Consider the following 21012-nt stretch of genomic DNA (forward strand, 5'->3'; position numbering starts at 1 on the left):
GTTTAAGGGGAAGCTTCTGAGGAGTCACCTGTAGAGAATGGGGTGGAAACCTATGAGCTGCAGACTCTGGGCTCTGCTGATGGTGAGGCCACAGGTGACTGAAACTTTATGACTAAATACCAGTGATGAGGATCAACCTAGTAAAATATTCAAGAAAAATTATCTCAGCTGTCAGAGCAGAGCCCAAAATGATATACAATACCTACCTCCTTGTGCAGCGCGTGGGTGCAGGCCATCGGATGCAGCTCACTGGGCTGGACAAGTTTCTGACACATCAGACACAGCTTACAAGTGGGCGGAGCCTGTAGGACAAGAAGGCTGGTCACAACTAGTCAACTTCCGGGTCACCTTGCCTGCTATGCCCACGACTCCATCCTCCATCGGTTTCTTCTTCAGCAAAAGAAATGCAAGCCCTGATTCTTGCCTAAAGTACTTGCAGCATGTCCCCTGTCGGGCTGCAAACAACCCTGCTGTGGAGATAATGGTTTCCTCTAGCAGTCTTACCTGTAACCCACTCCCTCCTCACCCTGTGCTTCTCCACATCCCAGTGTTAAAAGAAAAGAGTCTTACATGTGAAGACCTTCCAGGGTATGAAACTTGGGCAGAAGGCAAGAACATTGGGGTACTGATTTGGGCCAGAGGAGCAGGGTACAAAGCCCGGATCCGACCAAGTGGCTGTGGGTAGAAATAATTTCAAAGTGAGGGAAGAGAGTCTGAGCAATAGAGCATGTATCAAAAAAAAAAACAAAAACAAAAACAAAAAAAAAACCTGGGGCCAGCAGGATGGCTCAGTGGGTAAAGGTGCTTGCACGTAAGCCTGATGACCTGAGTTCAATTCCTAGAACTCACAAGGTAGAAGAAAATGGACTCCCAGAAGTTGTCCACCAACTTTGACCACACACAGACACACACACACACACACTCACTCACACAGACACACACACACACTCACAGACACACACACACTCACACACCACACACACACTCACACACACACACTTACTCACACAGACACACACACATCACACACACTCACACACACACTCACTCACACAGACATACACACCACACACACTCACACACACTCACTCACACAGACACACACACACCACACACACTCACACACACACTCACTCACACAGACACACACACTCACTCACAGACACACACATGCACACATTCACTCACACACACCACACACACACACATACTCACACAGACAGACACACACACACACTCACTCACACAGACACACACCATACACACACACACACACACACACACACACACACACACACACACACACATGAAAAAATACATTTAATAAAAAAAAAAGAAAGCACAAAAAGAAATAAATTCACTTTTAATGATGAAAAAACAGAGCAGATACTCTTTGCTCTGATCGCCTCACTTCCAGTTCTTCTGGTTGGCTTCTTTCTCAACCTCTTGGCAGGCCTAAGTTCTCTCCCTGAGGCTCCTCTTACCTGAGTGCTTGATGCCACCCGTTCATGCTCTGCCAGTCGTGCAGCTACCAGTTGGATTAGTTCCTCCATGGTCAGGCCCGCCATGGTGGTACGTGCTGTCTTGATTTGCTGAAGAATGTTGGTCATCTGGGCCCTGAGAAAAAACAATGTTGAGGGAAAGAACACTAGTTTTCATGGGAACATTCACCATAGCCTCCTTATCTCAGACCAGAAGCACTGCTCTGATAGATACCTGGACTGATCCTGAATGGCACTTACTTATTGCACTGTGGGAACCGAGTCAGCAGCTTCTCCAGGATCTTCTCCAGTTTGTCCACTGGTTGGGGCCGGGGAGTTTCAGTAGAAGCTTTAATACCGCCCAAGCCTGGGGGAGGCGGGATGGAGGCAGCAGGAGGCATGTGTGGACCATGAGGGCTGACCAGGGAACCCAAGCCAGGGCTATTTCTCCCATGTGAGCCAGGAAGAGGTGGGGAAGGTTGGTTGGACTGGGAAAGGGCAGGGTTCAAGATTGGAAAAGACAAAGAGCGAGGATCCGCACTGGGCATAACCATAGGCATAGTGACCTGCCCAATAGAGAAGGGCATCCGAGGGGTCAGAGAGGGACTGGGCTGAAATACTTGAAGCATGAAATCTGCCTGCAAACGGGAAGAGGTAGAGGACAAAAGAGATGGGGAGAAAAGATTAGGAATTGGAGCGAAGGATAAGGAGATGGATCAGTTGGTAAAGTACCTGCCTTGCAAGCATAAGGGCTTGAGTTCACATCCCAACATCTACATAAAAGTCTACAGTGGGGCATATATCTGTAACGCAAACAGCTATAGGGGCAGAGACAAGCAGATCCCTACAGTGGCTAGCCAGTTTAGCCAATCCCTGAGCTCTGGAGACTGCCTCAAAAGGTAAGGTAGACAGGCTAGGTGTGGTAATGCATATCTTTAATTCCAGCACTCAGAAAGCAGAGGCAGAGGGATCTCTGTGAATCTGAGGCCAGCCTGGTCTATATAATGAGTTACTCATACTGAGTAAGACCCTGTCTCAAACAAGCAAACAAACAAACCCTAAAAGGTAGAAAGTAACCCAAAGTTGATCTCTGGCCAAAATGTAGGGGAACATACACGAACATATACATACATACACACACACAACATGTGTGCACAGATATACAAGCATGCACTCACACATACATTATACACAGACACATACAAAAAAAATTTTAAGAGCTGGGTGGTGGTGGTGGTGTAGCCTTTAATCTCAGCATTCAGGGAGCAAAGGCAAGCAAATCTCTGTAAGTTCAAGGCCAGCCTGGTCTACACAGTTCCAGGACAGCCAAAACTACACAGCAAATCAAAACAAAAACAACAACAAAACAATGTTTTTTAAAGAGAGAAAACTGCAAAAATCAATGAGCAACTTTTCCACTCTGGCACTAAATACGGATGGTCCCAATGTCTTCATGAAAAGAACAAGCAGACAACAGTGATTCGGCCAACAACACACACAGGAGGGACTCCTCGGAGCCAGCACTCTTACCTCTGAGGGTGGTGGAGGCAAAGTTGGGGTAGGGATCTGAGGAAGGCTGCTCAGCTTGGCTCCATTCCTCACTAGCTGGATGTGACTATTAAACTGGTCCTGGGACAAAAGGAAGAGAAAAGACTGTCTTCTACCGCTAGGCTGAGTGGACCTCGGAAGAAAGTATACTGCTGCCACTCTGAGGAACACAAGAGAGTGGAGCAGCTCTGTGCAGCAGTGCAAAAGGCTACCTACCGACCTGCTATTAGGAGAGGTTAAGCATGAACTGGGGCTTAGTGAATCACCACTGTTAACTACACTTACCCGAACATTCTTTTTCATTATCCGAACTCCATTCAGTCTTGTCTCCCACTCTTGCTTGGAACGAACTGTCTCTAGTGTTGGAGGAGTTGACCTTTCAAAAGACAAAGAATTCATAGAATTCAGAAAACAAAACAACAATCAAATAATCCTTTTTCTGTTTGTTTTTCGAAACAGGATCTCTCTGTGTAGACTTAACTGTCCTGGAACTTGCTTTGTAGACCAGGCTAGCCTTGAATTCACAGAGCTATGCCTCCCCAATGCTGGGATTAAAGCTGTTCACTGCTACCACCACCTGACTGACAATCAATTCTTGATTTATGGAAAATATAGGTTTAGAAATAGTTTGGGCCAAAAAGCATTGCTGCTATAGTTGGTCTCTTACGGTAACTAAAAGATGACAGCTCAGCATTTCTGCCTTCATTTTGTGTCTCCTTTGTGTCCCAGTGTGCTTGCCTCTGCATAGGCATGTCACTTAGCTCACTGGTGTCACTTATCAGCAAGCATCTAATATATAATACCCTCTCCTGATGATGATGATGGTCCAGAAGCAACTCTTCTAAAGTGGCAGTCACCAGGGTCGAAGGAAAGAGGCCCGCCCCCCCCTGCCATGAGGGCAATCATCCGTAAGGGTTAGCTAGCCTGCACCCTAGGTAGAAGTGGTCATCTTGTAGGGACCAGACTAATCCCCTCTCGTGATGACACCAAACACACACACATACCTGTGAGTAAACAGTCCCGATATAAGCAGCGGAACCTAAAGCCCACGCTGGGATTCCAGAGGCAGGTATGGCATGTCTGAGTCTCCTTATTATTCTCCCGTCACTCATCTCTTAACTGGTGGACTGGGATGAGTGAGTGAGCACAGCCTGGCAGGGCGGCCAGGGCCTGGGTTTTTGCCCTAAATCCCAGGTCTATGCTGATACACAGTTGTTGGGTAATGGTCCTTGAAAAAAGAGGTTGGAGCAAATGCTAGGGAACCCAAGATTCTAAGTCATCTGCTTCACATATATGATACCACCTTTCTGTCTGAGACACTGATACCACTGAGACCATCTCGGCCTGGAACTTTCAATCCTCCTGCCTCAGACTCCCAAGTACTGGGATTATAGGAAAGATACCCCATGCCTGGTTCATGACATCATCCCACAAAGAGGGTTCTTTCTTTTTTGGTTCTTTTTTTCGGAGCTGGGGACCGAACACAGGGCCTTGCGCTTCCTAGGCAAGCGCTCTGCCACTGAGCCAAATCCCCAACCCAAGAGGGTTCTTTCTTGCCTGCCTGAAAATGCTACATGGATCCTCCAAACCCTGGGGCAGAGGAGAAATGGCCATGGAAGGAACAAAGCTCCAAAGCCTTGTATATACTTGGATGGTTGAGCAGATAGTATCTACTCACACAGAAAGTCATCAATGAAAAGCATAAAGCTATAAGAAGAGGAAACAGCAAACAGGTGTAGGAAGAACACAGGAGAGAAATCCTTGAGCAGTTACAGGTATACACAGATAAGGCCCTAAGAGTCTGGTGAGGACAGATGCAAGCCATGCCTGCTGACCTGGGCCTTAGAGGGAGACACTTACTTGAGGTAAGTCAGATGAAGTTCTGCTTCTTTTTCTGCTTCTTCCAGTTTCAACACCAGCAATTCCTTCCGGCTTTCTAGTGACAGGATCTAAGGAACATACACACCCCAGAGAGAGGGGAGGGGTGTTGGAGTGGGGGAGAGAGGGAGAACTTGTTAGTTTTACAATCACAAACTAGTGTAGTTAGAACAAGTGTCTCCAGGCTTCTAATGCTCTACTACCAAAACTGTACAGCACCTAGGAGCATAGAATGCAGGCTCTGAAGACATTGTTTCTTCTTACCTCTGCCTTCCAGGCCCGCTCTGTCTCTTCCATAATATTCCGATTGATTTCACCATCTTGGTTCTTGAGTCTATCCAGTTCCATTTCCCACACTTCTCTGTACAGTGAGAAGCCAGGAACAAAGTTAAGAAAGGAAATGAGGCTTACTGAGCAACAGCAAGGTAAGAGGCAAACACCAGGATGTGCTGAAAGACTGCTGTGAGGCCTCGCTCCCAGGCCTCACTCCAGAGAGAGAGAGAGAGACAAATGATGTGTAGAACGGTCTCAATTCTAACAGCTCTAACACTTTCCCACATGCTCAAATAGTTACCTAGTGCAGGAAAGGATATCTCTTCGAGCCCAAACCTAGCTGGACATACTAGCTCATGCCTATAATCCTAGTCTGGAAGGTTAAGGCAGGTGGATTGCTTTGAGTTTTAGACCAGCCTAGATTACAATGTGAGACTCTGTTTCAAAGAAACAAAGTCCCTTATGAGGCACAATGTTCCATGTTTTCAAAGGACTCAAAACCTTTATGGTGTTCCTTTTACCTCTCAGTGTGTCTTTCCATGTGGACAGTGAAGAACACAGATGCAAACGCTGGGTCGGTTAGTGCTCACCTCTAACATACAATCAACATGGCACTCATCACTAGCCAGCTCACCGACCTCTGCATTTCCGTAACTGCTGCAACTACAGAAAATCCTTCCAAAGGAAAATGTGAACTGGGTGTGGCAGGTGGTTAAGGATTTTGGTAATAATTCCAGTATTGTGTGCTTTAAGACAAGAGGATTGTCACAAATTTAAGGACCATCTAGGTTACATGACTATGTTTTAGGCCAGCTTGGGCTACAGAGTGAGATTCTATTTGGAAAAAGAAAATTACTTTCATCATACCTAGCACTTCTCATTTTGACATTTCTTCCATTTTAAAACGCTTCCTACCCCAACAACTACCCCCAGGGTTGGTGACAGTCACTTTCAGGATCAAGGTGACCTGTTCTGGCTTGCCTGGCACTGAAATATCTCCTAGGAGATGGGTCTTTCTGTGTTAAACTGGGACAGCTGGCTCTCTTGCTCAGGACTACAGAAGCCATTGTGGAATAGACCAGGATGATTTTCTCATATGAACTGAGAGCTAAAAGCACGGAAATAATGGGATGAACATGTTTTACGTTTTCTTCAACACATTTTAAAAAGGTAAAAGAACATAGTTTGGGAAGAGTTACATACTAAGAGAGATGCATGAATGTCTGAGCACTACATTCTTATAGTGTCCAGGAAGGCCAGAAGAGGGTATCAGACTCGCTGGAATCGCAGTTACAAACCACTGTTAGGTACCCTGGTGGTGCTGGAAACAGAACCCGTATTCTTTGAGAATAGCAAGTGCTCTTAACTACTGAGCCATCTCTCCAGCCCCCAAAATCTTATCTTTTAGTTAAGTTTGAATTTTAAGCTCAACTTCTCATAAGCATACTACATATAAAAAGGTCAACTATTACAGTCAGGAATGGGTGGGTCACATCTATAACCCCAATACTGGAGAAGTTGAGGTAGGAGGGTTTCCGTGAGCTTGGCACTAGTTTGGACTACTGTGTTCTATGGCTAGCCTGAGCTACAATGTAAGACCTTGTCTCAAAAGGCAAAACAAGGGCTGGGGAGGCCAGGGAGATGGCTCAGGAGGTAAAGCACTTGCCATCTAAGCATGAAAATTAAAATGCCAGAATTTAGGTAAAGTCAGGGCAGCAGGCAGTAGTGTGCATCTGTAATCACATCACTCTTACAGAGGGATGGGAAGGAGCACCTGAAGCTTACAGGCTAGCTGGCAAAAACAACAAAGAGGCCCTGTCTCAAACAAGGAAGGCAAGAGCCAAGACTGTAAATTCTCTGACCTCCACATCCTTGCAGTGGCATAAACACACGCACACAGACACTAAGATGTTTAAACACTAAAAAGAGCCCCCTATATGTGTGTGTATGTGTATATAATATATAAGATATGTAATAAGCATACACACGCACACACACACACACACACACACACACACACACACACACACACACACACAACCAAACAAAACAAAACTTGTGGTTGAGACGACTCAGTAGTTGAAAGCACTGGATGCTCTTGCAGAGGACCCAGGTTCAGGTCCCAACACCCACACGGTGGTTCACAATCATCCACAAGTCTAGTTCTAGAGGATCTGATGCCCTCTTCTGACCTCCATGAGTACCAAGTACGCTTGTGGTACACAGATATACATGTAAGCAAAATACTCATACACATAAACAATATTAAATCTAAAAATGTTTTTTACAAAAAGACAGAAACTGCTGTCCACTGCGCAGGTCTACCATTACCAACTTAAGATTTTCCTTGTTACGTTTTTTAAATCTGGATGACTATGGGAACTATAATCTTTTTTTTTTTTTTTTTTTTTTTTCGGAGCTGGGGACCGAACCCAGGGCCTTGCGCTTCCTAGGTAAGCGCTCTACCACTGAGCTAAATCCCCAACCCCGGGAACTATAATCTTTTCTGTGGGTGTGTGCATACATGTATGTACGAGTGTTTTGCCTATATGTATGCCTATGTAACATGTGCATTAAGTATCTTTAGAGGCCAGAAGAGGGTGCTGGATTATCTGGGACTGGAGTAACGGACTGGTTGTTGTTGCTGCTGTTGTTGTTGTTGTTGTTGTGAGTAGCCATGTTGGTCCTCTGGAAGAGCAATCAGTGCTAAATCCCCAACCCCTCTTGTTATCTTCAATTTTACAATTGTAAATAACGCCATAACAAGCATCTCTGTGTGACTAACACAAGTTAATGGCAAAAGTGATGCAGTAGACATGAGAGGAGGTAAGCCAGGCAAGCCACAGGCTCTGGAACTGAGGTCAGTGGAGCTCCACTCCCAGCCTCACTACTCTGCACTACTTGGCCAGTGAGTTTTTCTCTGCCTTGATTCCATAGAGTATGAAGTGGGGAGAACACAGGAATCAACTTTCATCACTGTGTAGACTAAATTAGTTAGCATAAGTAAAATGCCTAAGATGGTCACTAACTAATAGTAAGAGCTTTATAAATGCCAATTATCATTTGGATGTTAAAACAACTTTCCTCAGAGAAACTAAAATACAAATATATCAACATATCAGCTAGGCACAATAGCACATACCTTTAATCCCAGTACTTGAAAGGCAGACATAGGAGATCTCTGTGAATTTGCGGTCAGCTTAGTCTATATAGCCAGGGCTACATAATGAGACTGACTCGAAAACAAAACTAAACATTGTTTTCCCTCTGATAAGTGGCTGTAAGAATACTTCCTTGGAATAAAGGAGCAAATGTCAAGTGCCCCATGAAATACCTCTGACTATTAGAGGTACAGCTAACAATAGGATCTCTGAGTCCTCAACCTAAGAACTCTCTGCAGAATTACCATACACTCTAGATAAGGGCAGGGAAGCAAAGTGGAACTAAGACCAGAGGAGAGCTAAATCAAAGGTATATTTCCTGATCTTAAGACAACTTTTGGGGCTGGAGAGATGGCTCAGAGGTTAAGAGCACTGACTGCTCTTCCAGAGGTCCTGAGTTCAAATCCCAGCAACCACATGGTGGCTTACAACCATCTGTAGTGGAATGTAATGCCCTCTTCTGGTGTGTCTGAAGACAGCTATGTTATACCCATATGCATAAAATAAATAAATCTTAAGACAACTTTTTATAAAATCTTTCCCTTTCTTTTTGGTGTGTGTGGGTGCTTGACACAGATCTCGTGTAGTTCTGGCTTGTCTCAAATTCATTTTGTATTGGAAGCTGACCTTGAAGTCCAGATCATCTGGCCTCTACCTCCTAAGTACCAAGAATATAGGCTAAAACTACCAAGCTGGGCTTGAAACCAGTTTCTCAAAAGAAGGCAACCATACACAGAATGATTAGATATAGAAAAACATTACTGGGATGATTCCTCATTGATTCAACATCTTTAAGAGTAGCCTCGATGTGCTAGACATTTAAAAACGTATAGCTATAACCCAGACGCTTTTCTAGTAGTTTTCTTGGTGAGCAAAGGAACAAGAACTATGTGGGCAAGGGACAAGGGCCCAGAATCCCAGTAGAATGGAAGTAGGCAATGAGCACAGAGGTGGGGCTGCACTTTTCAAAGGGTTGGCAGGGTCCCCAAATACATTAAAGGCCACTCCACAGAGCCTGAAACTTAAGTTTGTCAGCTTGAAAGAAAAGAAACAAAGAACGGGGGAAAGGGAGGGAGAAAGGGAGGGGAAAGGAGAAGGGGGAGAAAGAAACAAGCATGCAAGCCAGGTGGTGGTAGGGCACACCGGTAATCCCAGCACTGGGAGACAGAGGCAGGCAGTTCTCCAGTTTGAGGCCAGTCTGGTCTACAGAACAGGACATTATCATTTGGATGTTAAAACATCCATTCAAGGACAGCCAGGGCTCAAAGAGAAACTGTGCCTCGAAAATCCAAAAATAAATAAGAAATAAAGGGGTCAGATGGACAAGACAGAGCAGACAGCTAAAAGGGTATTTATTTACCTTTTCACTTCCATTCTTTGATGAGCTGACACTGGAGTTTTCCTGAGAACACATAACACGTGCCGGTACCCTCACTTTTGTGACTAATAGGATATATGCTTTAGTATTCTTCTGATTTTAGCCATTTTCTTTTTTGGTGAAGGGTCTGTTAGTTCTTTAAGCTCTATCTATGTGAATGTATATGTCACATGTCTGAAGATGTCCATGGAGGCCTGGGAGATGGAGCTACAAGCAGTCAAGAACAACTCTATGTAGAAGCTAGGAATTGAACCTGGGTCCCTGTAGAGCAGCAAGTAGTCTTAACTGCTGAACTATCATTCCAGCCTGAGATTTTAAATTTTTGTATAAAAACTCTATCAACGCTCTGAAGATCTACACAAGGTTGGGGCAATATTTAACAAATTATGTAGTGTGTTCTCAAATCAACTATGGTCCCATTCAATAATACAAAGATAATTTTAAGAGCCATTGAGATTTCATAGCTATAAGGTGGTGGGGAAGCTCTTGAAATTTCCCTTACGAGAGCTAAAGCAGCAACCCGTAGAGAGCAGAGCTTCATAAGCTGCTCACGGTGGATCTCCTCCCACAAGGAGGGTAACAAGCCTCTTCTTCTTTTTTTTTTTTTTTAATGTATTTAATTTATTTAATGTGAGTACACTGTAGCTATCTTCAGACACACCAGAAGAGGGCACTGCATCCCATTACAGATGGTTGTGAGCCACCATGTGGTTGCTGGGAATTGAACTCAGGACCCTCTGGAAGAACAGTCAGTGCTCTTAACCTCTGAGCCATGTCTCCAGCTCCACGAGCCTCTTCTTTAGGAGAGTTAATGGCCCATCCAGTACATGTGGAAGCCAGAGGGAGAGGGCAGGTGCCTTCCTCTACCTCTCTCTATATCATTTTTTGAAACAGGATCTCTCCACTGAACCTACAGCTCAAACACTAGTTAGGCCAGCTAGCTGGCAAACTCCAGGGATCTGCCCCTCTCTCTGCTCCCCCAGTGTGGGGGGCTGAAGGCGGTGTTACAGATATTAAAGGCCAAGGCAGGGTTTTCACATGAGTGCTGGGGATACAAACTCAGGTCCTGTGTTTGCACAGGAAACACTGAGCTAGCTTCCCAGGCTTCTAGCTTACGTTTTTCAGACAGGGTCTCTCATGGACCTAGAGCTTATCAACTCTGTTAGACTGGCTGGCCAGTGAGCTTCAGGGATCTTCTTGTCTCACTGACCCTATCCCCCAGTGCTAGGGTTACAGATATGTGCTGCCATCCCTGGCATTGAGTAGTTGCTGACAGTCTCAACTCAGGTCCTCATGTATTCTTGCATTTACAGACTAAATCACCTCCCTGGCCCAAAGACATTCTCATCTACTGAAGGCTCCTTTTTATTTCCACGAACCACTCTCTAAGAGCTTGTCTTCACCCCTCTCTAGGGAGTCATGTCTAGAATGGGGGATGACTCAGCTAGAAAGTAAGTACCCTTCCTCCGAGAAAGCTCAAAGTCCTGACATTAATCAGCAGAACCCACATAAAAATGCTGATCATGGTGTACACCTTTAATCCTAGCACTAGGGAAGCAGCCTGGTCTATAAAGCAAGTTCAGGACAGCCACGGTTGGAATAGAAACTTGTACTCCTAGCACTGGGTAGGGAAGGCAATAGATTTCCAGTCTAGCCTAAATGGTGAACTCCAGGCCAAACCAAAGAGACCCTCTCTTATAGGAGGTAGATGGTGTTCCTGCAGATGACATCTGCGGTATCTCGGTCTCTTTGTCTCTCCTCTCTCTCTCTCTCTCTCTCTCTCTCTCTCTCTCTCTCTCTCTCTCTCTCACACACACACACACACACACACACACACTACACACACACACACTACACAAACACACACATTTTTTTTCCTAAAACTATCTTTCTTTCCTCTTACCTTTGCCTAAGAAGATAACACTGAACCTCAAATTCTAATCCTTTAAGTTACTGGTCCTAGTAGTTCTCTCCTGTATATTTGTACATTGCATGTACAAATAAACTGGTTTTTCTCCCTATTGATCTGGGAATTTAATTTATTAACCCAAAAATAAGTTAATCCTTAACTAAGAAATCCATTCCAGCGTTAAGGTACTGTGGTCCATGCCTATACCCTAGCACTCTGGAGGCAGAAGCAGAAGGAATGCCATGGTTTGAGGTCAGCCTGGTCTACACAGAAAGCTCCAAGTCAGCAGGGATTCAAAGTGAGACTGTTTCAAAGAGCAGGCCTTGTGGTACAAGGCTATAACTGCAGCTACTCTGGAGGCTCAACTTTGCCTGGACTACAGAGTAAGTTTAAAGCCAGGCTTGTCAACAGAAAGATCTTGTCTCAAAGTAACAAAACTAGGCTGGGAATACAGCCCAGTGGTATACGTCATACTTCATACACACATACTTCACCACATTTCAACCATCCCCCACCCTAACAGATTTTAACACTGGATAGAGCAATTCATAATTATCAAATTCAAGCTTTAGCACATTAAAGAACATGTACAGTCATATGTAGCAGCCATTAAAATACCTCTTGGGGGGTTGGGGATTTGGCTCAGAGGTAGAGCGCTTGCCTAGCAACCGCAAGGCCCTGGGTTCGGTCCCCAGCTCCGAAAAAAAAATAAAATAAAATAAAATAAAATAAAATACCTCTTGGTCTTGTAGCTCACCCATGTACTACAACTTTCTCCAGACTTCAACAAAAACACTTGTAATGAATTAAATTTACAAAAACCTAAGTTTTTTTTTTTAAACTAAAGAGATGTATCTAAACAATGTTATTTTTCTAAATAAAGCAACTTAAACTGCAAAGCAATTTTCATGAAGAAACAGTATTTATGTTAACATATAAATATTATGTTATTTTAAAATAAATCACATAAATATATTTTTGCCTTAATTTCTGGCTCAGTGAATATTGATAGATAAAATAGGAACAAACAAATGTTATCTATCTAGAGTCCTTGTTAATTATTAATATATAAAGGCCCAGGGCATAGTAACACGTGCCTGGAATGCCAGTCTCAGCTACATATTGAGTTCAAGGCTAGCCTGGGCTATAGAAGATTGTGTCAAGAAGAAAAAGAATACAGAAAGTCCTGACCCTAAGTGTCTGAGCATCTCTCCTAGCCTCTCATCTCCATCAGCCTCACCCACTTAAAGTACATGGCTGTGCCCTCATTCTCTACCTTTCACAATATACTCGGCTTGGTTTGGGTTTTGCTTTGCTCTTGCATTGGTTTTTTGAGACAGTCTGGTGTGACCCAGAGAAAGACATGAACACTCAGCCCGCCGTGCCATGCCACCAGCTCAGCTTCCTCTCCTTACTGTGCACCGGCACAGGGATTCACAGTACTGTTCCTGACCTGGGTGAGGACATCTGACACTTCCCTCTGCCTGTGCTGGGCTACCGGTGATTGGGTTTCAAGCTCTGGTTTGAAGAACTAAAAAACTAGGGGCATTCTATGAGATGATGTTTCCAAATGTTAGACAGTATCAGATGGCTAAGCAAAGGATGAAAAGCTGAGGAGAGCCCTACAATTGGCCTACACTAGGGAAAAGCAGCACATAAAACCTTGCCAACTTTATCCAAGAAAACTGTCTTTCTGACACAGCATGAGCAATGACCCTTAGTTTTACTTCATGACATGTTGCCAATGAATTAGAAAAATGGATACTTTGGCACAGAAAGGTCAAAGTAAAATAGAATTCTAAACAATATTCAGCTAGTTTTCACTTGTACAGTTCTTTAGAAGAACACTTTTAAGTAAAACGATATCAGCTACGTTGACTATAAATGGACCAGACCTCCAATTAAAATGAAGCTTGTCGTTAATCCAGGCTGACTCAAACTGGATAGTCTGTAAGACATTGTTTCAATAAACAAACAACATAAATAAAAGGTAGAAGAGGCTGGAAGGATGGCTCAACAGTTAGGAGCACTAGCTGCTCTTCCAGAGGATTTGAGTTTGATCCCTCACACCCAAGGACCTACATGACATCTGTAACTATAGTCCTAGAATTGTATACCCTTTGTTGGTCTCCTTGGACACCAGGCACACACATGGTAGACAGACATACACACGTACACATAAAAAAATTGAAGATAGTATGGTGAGGGAACAATGGAAGGAACACCTGAAACTAACTCTTCCTGTGCATGCACGTACACATTACACACTGTACACATGTGGCTGTCTGTCTGTCTGTCTGTCTGTGTCTCTCTCTCTCTCTCTCTCTCTCTCTCTCTCTCACACACACACACACACACACACACACACACACACACACACACACACACACACACTCCAGCAGTATTTTTATCATGGAGAACTTAAAAAGTCTTTTTAAGACTTACTTATTGGGGTTGGGGATTTAGCTCAGTGGTAGAGCACTTGCCTAGCAAGCTCAAGGCCCTGGGTTCGGTCCCCAGCTCCGGAAAAAAAGGAAAAAAAAAAAAAAGACTTACTTATTTTATGTAACGTGTATAAGTGCTTTACCTGCATGAAAGTATGTGCATCATATGGGTGTACAAACACTGAGGTCAAAAGAGGGTATCAGATTACGGATGGTTGTGAGCCACCATGTGGTGCTGGGAAATAAACCTGGTCCTCTATGAGAGCAACACATGTTTTTAACCACTTGGTATATGGTATAAAGTATCCCTCCAGCTCCTCGTGGCAAACTTTTAACATGAAAGCATGGCTTTCCCCACCCCTCTGAAACCGTGTTTCTCCAGCTACTATGATTCCAGTTAGCCAGGCAGTGCAGCTCTTGCCTGGTCATCAAGTCTCCCTGAGCCCATGTCCAACCACCCAAGTGATCTATCTAAGATGAAATCACACCGGCTGGCAGCCCTCCTCCCTGAAAACCTTTCTCTCTACAGAAAACCCCAAAGGTGACGATGGCCTTCATCAGCTTCATTCCGCCACTGTAACACACACCTCCTCATTGTACCCCTGGTCTGGGGCTGCCGCTTGCAAAGGTTTTCCCACTTGTTGCCAGCTGATTCCTCCCTAAATCTATGGCCATCTCTTCAACTTCTTCTTTGAAATTTCAGACCATATAAAGTCACCAATTTTATAATTTTTGCCACTTTTACTTTATATCAAGACATTCCCCTCCCTACAACATGGACAAGAATCCTTAAGGAAAACACTCAATAAAAGCTTGAGGCAAGGGTTGGGGATTTGGCTCAGTGGTAGAGCGCTTGCCTAGCAAGCGCAAGGCCCTGGGTTCGGTCCCCAGCTCTGGAAAAAAAAAGCTTGAGGCAAACCAGGACTATGAAATGAAAAAAGTTCACTCCAGAGAACTCAAGCAAGAAAAAGGCTGTGGACACAATCAGCCACAACCAGCCTAGGGAAACTGGCAAACACTTTCCACATAAGCCTGACAATCTGCGTTCAAATGCCCAGAACCCATATAAAAGCTGGGCACAGCAGTGTACACACACCTGACATTGTCTTCTGAGATCTACACTCACATACATGCATGCACAAAGATTAAAACAAAACCTGGGCAAGAAGTGATGGAGCGTGCTTGTAACCAAGGACCTAGGAGAAGCAGAAGTCCAAGTACTTAAGGTCAGTCTCTACTGCACAGTGAACTTGAGGCCAATTTAACAAGACTGTAATCCAAGTAAATGGTAAGGACAGAAAGATAGTAAGTTCCAAGTTAGCCTTGGCTACATATGGATGGCCTACCATAAACAAACAAACTGAATCTTCAGTAAAGATTAATGATTGCTTGTAGCTATTCAGAGAGAAGAGGAGGTAATTAGAGGTGCATAAAGAGTGGAGAGTAGGGTTGGTGATTTAGCTCAGCGGTAGAGCGCTTGCCTAGTGAGCGCAAGGCCCTGGGTTCAGTCCCCAGCTCCAGAAAAAAAGAAAAGAAAAAAAAAAAAAAAAAAAGAGTGGAGAGTAGGGACTGGAGAGATGGCTCAGTAGTTAAGAGCACTGACTGCTCTTCCAGGGTCCTGAGTTCAATTCCCAGCAACCATACGGTAGCTCACAACCATCTGTATGGGATCCAATACCCTTCTGAAGACAGACAGACATACATACATACATACATACATACATACATACATACATACATTCATGCATAGATATAATCTTTAAATATTAAAAAAAAGAGTAGAGAGTACACAGCAAAAGGAAATCTGTCACAGGGTCTAGACAAAATTATAGACCAAAGCTATAGATCTTTAAGATCTCACGTGCTCCCTGTCTCCAAATCAGCTGTGAAGACTGTGGCAGAGTCAGCGTTGCATGGGCAGGCTGCCAGCTGCTCTGATCACTATTAACGCAAAGGACAATGCTCTGCTGGGAAGACTGCAAAACTGAGAATGATCAGTGTGACCCACGTCCTAACAACTTACCAGATTCTCAATGGAACTGTCCGCCTTCCAGACCCTCTCCCTAATGCTTCTCTGCACGTGGAGGTGCACGGTTAGCATCTCACTTTGGGGATGAATCGGTGATGAGCTTGCTACTTACTTTTTACCTAGCATTATACATATTTACAACACCCAAGTCCTTCTCAATAAATAAAAAGAATGTTAAACGACTATCACAGAATGCACAGTTGAGTTTTCAAGCACCTGATTTCAAACAACTTGGAAAACGAGAATGCAGCCAAATTCAAGGTCCATTTTGCTCATTACAGTATTAAGAAGAGGACATGATCACTAGATAATTCTTTCACAAACAGCATAACCATTCAAAACATTCCCATGACCTCAGTTTACGGAGAAAAAAATGCCCCTCAGGATATAAAGCAAGTGAACGAGGTTTTAGAATAACAGAAATCTTGGTCCTGGAGCTGTGGAGAGGTTCATAGCGAAATATTTGCCATGTGAGCATAACAAGCTTATTTTGGATCCCCAAGATGCCTACAACTCGGCATGCAATGGTGCTGTGCAGTAATCCCAGAACACAGAGACACACAGACAGGCACACACACAGAGCTTATAAAATATAAATAAAAATTATTAACATACTTGAAACCCAGCTAGTTAACAATGTGACTTCTTTTTTGAGGGGCAGAGGTGCTGGGGCCCGAGCCCAGGATGGAACCACTGATCCAATCCTCAGCCATTACTTATCATTTCAGAACAGTATCAACTCTCTGAGCTTCTTTCTTTTGTGTCAGGTAGGGTACTAAGAATACTAAGTTACTGGGAATTCTGACGTGTGTTTCTTTCTCACATACAAGCAATGGAGCTGGCCCTCCCACACAGACATACATGCACACAGGATCATACGTGTAGCAGAAGCATTTACCTTCTGCCCTTCTCACAGAGCTTCTCAATTTCAGCTTTCAGGTCCTGCTCCTTCTGCAAGAACTCCTTCTTTTCTTTCTCTATCTTCTTCTTGGTTTCTTCTCGCTTTATGGTCACATCCTGAATGGCCTTTAGTATCTCCTAAATCCCACATAATTACAGTCATACAAAGAAAGAAAGAAAGGTTAGCTTTCAAGTGTTTTGGGTTTTTCTTTGTTTCAATCTGTAAGTGTGTGTGTGTGTGTGTGTGTGTGTGTGTGTGTGTGTGTGTGTGTCTGTGTGTGTGCGCGCGCGCGAGCATTGCTAGGGTTCTGAACAAGAGCCTGGTACACATTAAGCAAGCATTCCATTACTGAGCTACATACCCAGCCAGACAGACAGGTTTTGTGGTTTGGTTTGGTTTTGAGATAGGGTCTTACATAACCTAGGCTGGGCTTAAACTAAATATGTAGACAAAGCTGGTCTTGAACCCTGATCCCTTACATCTAGGTCTACTTACTTGGATTACAGATATGTGTGGGTATAGTGTTACTGTGCACTGTGTAAAGGTTATCCTTTATTATCCAATGCTGATTTCTTTGCCCGCATATCTGCTTGCAATCCAGACATGGCACTGCAATGCTTATTCTAATTTTTGTCTGAATGTTGTGTAAACATTGCTCCCCATTTATTCTCTGATTTGTCAATAAAAGCTGATCAGCCAATAGCTGAGCAGAGAAGAGAATGGGGCTGGTCTTCCGATCCCAGCCAGGGGAGGGGGAGAGATAGGAAAGAAGATTCGGACAGGAGCCACCATGAGAACACACTTGAAGCAGAGAGCGCCAGATCAATATTAGAACGCAAGTATCTCAGGAATTTTGATTGGGAAGCAGCCAGATTAGTTTAAAAGATTAAAATGGATTAATACTGCTCAGCTATTGGGCCATAAAGCCCGATTAAATAAATCTTATAGACTCTGTCTCATTATTTTGGTGGTATATTATATTACTTTTAAAATTGCACTAACAGATATGCACTTCCACGCTCGGTGGTTTTGGTATTTTGAACATGGCTTTACTATATATCCTAGATTAACTTTGTGATCCCTATGTAAGCATGGCAGGCTGGCCTCAAATTTGCTGCACTCAGCCTCTCTCAGAATCCTAGCAGCAGATGTGGTTGAGCCACTAGTCCCAGCCTGAAAGTTTATTTCAGTGATTATACATCCATATGCTGACTTACTGGAATCAAACAAAACTAAAAGAATCAGTTTCAGGGTTGGAGGGATGGCTCAGTGGTTAAGAACACTGACTGCTCTTCCTGAGGTCCTGAGTTCAATTCCCAGCAACCACATGGTGGCTCACAACCATCTATAATGAAATCTAATGAATTCTTCTGGTGTGTCTGAAGACAGCTTTAGTGTACTCATATACATAAAATATTTTTTTAAAAAGAGAGAGAGAGAGAAGAAGAAGAGGAAGAAGAAGGAGGAGGAAGAGGAGGAGGAAGGGAAGGAAGAGAAGGAGGAAGGGGAGGAGGAGGAGGAGGAGGAAGAGGAGGAAAGGAAGGAAGGAGGGAAGAAAGAAACCCCATAAACTAACTGGGTGTGATGGCATGCCCTTGTACTCCGGGCTCTAGAAAGGCAGAACCAAGGGATCCCTCGAGCTTGCTGGAAAGCCAGTCCAGCTCTGGATCCAAATGAGAGGTTCTGTCTCAAATCACAAAGTGAACGGTGCCTAAGGAATAATACCTCAAGTTGATTGCTGATGTCCACACACATGTGCACATGTCTGCACGCATACTTGTTATGTATACACATGGACACACACACAATGGGACTGAAAACTGTCGTGGCTTGTGCGGCACTATGCTCCCTATTACTGTGCTCCAGTAAGACCTGGACAAACACCAGTCAAGGACACTGAGAAGGGAGTTCTTGCTTCAGGCTAGAGTTTGCTACACCCAACAAAATGTTCTTGTTCTATTACAGTTCTGTTGTTATTGTAGTAGAATGTTCTGTTTGCTGTGCTGAAGAGTTTGATGTCAGTTTGACACAAGCTAATGTCATCAGATTGTAGGCAGGCCTGGAAAGCAGATTCGTAATTAGTGATTAATGGGGAAGGCCCTGGCCCCCGGGAGTGGTGCCATCCATCCCTGGGCTGGTGATTCTAAGTGCTGCAAGAAAGTAAGCTGATCACCTAGTGGTGGTGGCATATCCTTCAATCACAACATTCAGGAGGCAGAGGCAGGAGGATCTCTGTGAGTTCGAGGCCAACCTAGTCTATAGTGTGTGTTCCAGGATAGCCAGGACTATACAGAGAAGCTCTGTCAAAAAGAAAAAAAAAAAAAAAAAAAAAAAAAAAAGAAAGAAAGAAAGAAGGGGGGGGAGGAGGAAGAAGAGGAAAAGAACAGGCTGAGCAAGCCATGTGGGGCAAGAAAGTAAGCAGTTCCTGCCTCCAGGTTCCTGCCCTGTTTGAGTTCCTGTTCTGACTTCTTCCCATGATGAGTGAACAAACAGCAATACGAAAGTGTAAGTTGGGGGCTGGAGAGATGGCTCAGCGGTTAAGAGCACTGACTGCTCTTCCAGAGGTCCTAAGTTCAATTCCCAGCAACCACATGATGGCTCACAACCATCTGTAAAGAGATCCGATGCCCTGTTCTGGTGTATCTGAAGACAGCTACAGTGTACTTATATATAGTGTACTTATATATAATAAATAAATAAGGAAAAAAAAAGATTTATTGAAAGTGTAAATTGAATAAACCCTTTCCTCCCCAACTTGCTTTTGGTCAAGGTGTTTCATCACAGTGACAGTAACCCTAAGACATTTGCTGTCTTACTATTTAACAACAGGAATAAATACATGTATGAGTAAATTCATAAGACTGCACAATACAAAGTTCACCACCTGTGACAAGTATCCCTTTTCTCTGTGCATAAAGGTAATCTCCGTGCTAAAGGATTTGAGTTACGTTTTCATATTTTGTTCACTGTTATCTGTGTGGTGCTACTACTTCTAAGTATTATTCGTGCTATATTCATGGCCCATTTTTCCATTTCTAGAGAGGCCATTTAATAGTCATCTTGCATCTTGTTTTTTTCATTCAGCATAATTACGTTATGTCAATAACTATAGACATAACTAAATCATATGGATATTTCCAGGATACTTAACCATTCTGTTAAAAGTTCATCAGGTTGACTAAAACTTTTTTTAAGATTTATTTATTTATTTTATGTATGCAAGTACACTGTAGCTGTCTTCAGATATGCCAGATCCCATTACAGATTGCTATGAGCCACCATGTAGTTACTGGGAATTGAACTCAATACCTCTGGACAACCAGTCGGTGCTCTTAACCACTGAGCCTTCTCTCCAGCTCTGACTAAAACTTTCTTGAAACTACTTTTCCAATCTAATGTAAAGGTGGCCGAGACAACCTGTAGCCCAGGCTGGCCTCATATTCATGATGTAGCTGAAGATAACCTTGAACTCCTGATCTCCCTGTCTCTGCATCAGAGCACTGGATTATAGAAATGTGCCACTTAAGGTCTTTTTTATTTTTAAAGATTTACTTATTGTACGTATGTGAGTACACTATAACTGTCTTCAGACACACCAGAAGAGGGCATCAGATCCCATTACAGATGGTTGTGAGCCACCATGTGGTTGCTGGGAATTGAACTCAGGACCTCTGGAAGAGTAGTCAGTGCTCTTAACCACTGAGCTATCTCTCCAGCCCCAATTTTCTTTGTTTTTAAAAAAACTATTTAAAGTTTGATCAGAGATGGTTATTTTACTCATTAGCAATGTGTGTGTGTGTGTGTGCCACGTCTAAACACATACACACATACACTTTTTCCTGAGGGATGGACTATTTTTCTTTCATGCGATACAGTCTCACTACATAGACCTAGCGATGCCACAAGGACTGGAGCTTGCTGCTTTGACTAGGCTGGGCTCAGACTCACAGGTCTCCGTCTCCCTTTGCCTTCAGAGTGCTGTGAGTGGAAACATGTGCCAACTCTTACGG

The 21012-nt window shown here is 43.7% G+C and overlaps 1 protein-coding gene across 36 annotated transcripts in view; it reads right to left on the minus strand.

The window, feature by feature from the left end:
- The window catches only part of Rnf214 (ring finger protein 214), a 40804-nt gene that overhangs the window by 8792 nt on the left and 11000 nt on the right, over positions 1 to 21012 (minus strand). For 18 of the 36 annotated variants that reach the window (XM_087562719.1, XM_087562729.1, XM_087562712.1 and 15 more), the window contains 9 exon segments: positions 17000 to 17139; positions 5172 to 5268; positions 4890 to 4978; positions 3315 to 3405; positions 3012 to 3110; positions 1743 to 2119; positions 1485 to 1617; positions 571 to 675; positions 207 to 302 (listed from right to left, as the gene is read on the minus strand). In XM_087562719.1, the coding sequence (XP_087418845.1) occupies positions 207 to 302; positions 571 to 675; positions 1485 to 1617; positions 1743 to 2119; positions 3012 to 3110; positions 3315 to 3405; positions 4890 to 4978; positions 5172 to 5268; positions 17000 to 17139 (1227 nt within the window). 36 annotated transcript variants of the gene reach the window in all.

This window comes from Rattus norvegicus, chromosome 8 (genome assembly GCF_021556685.1).
Source record: "Rattus norvegicus strain SHRSP/BbbUtx chromosome 8, alternate assembly SHRSP_T2T, whole genome shotgun sequence".
Classification (NCBI taxonomy): domain Eukaryota; kingdom Metazoa; phylum Chordata; class Mammalia; order Rodentia; family Muridae; genus Rattus; species Rattus norvegicus.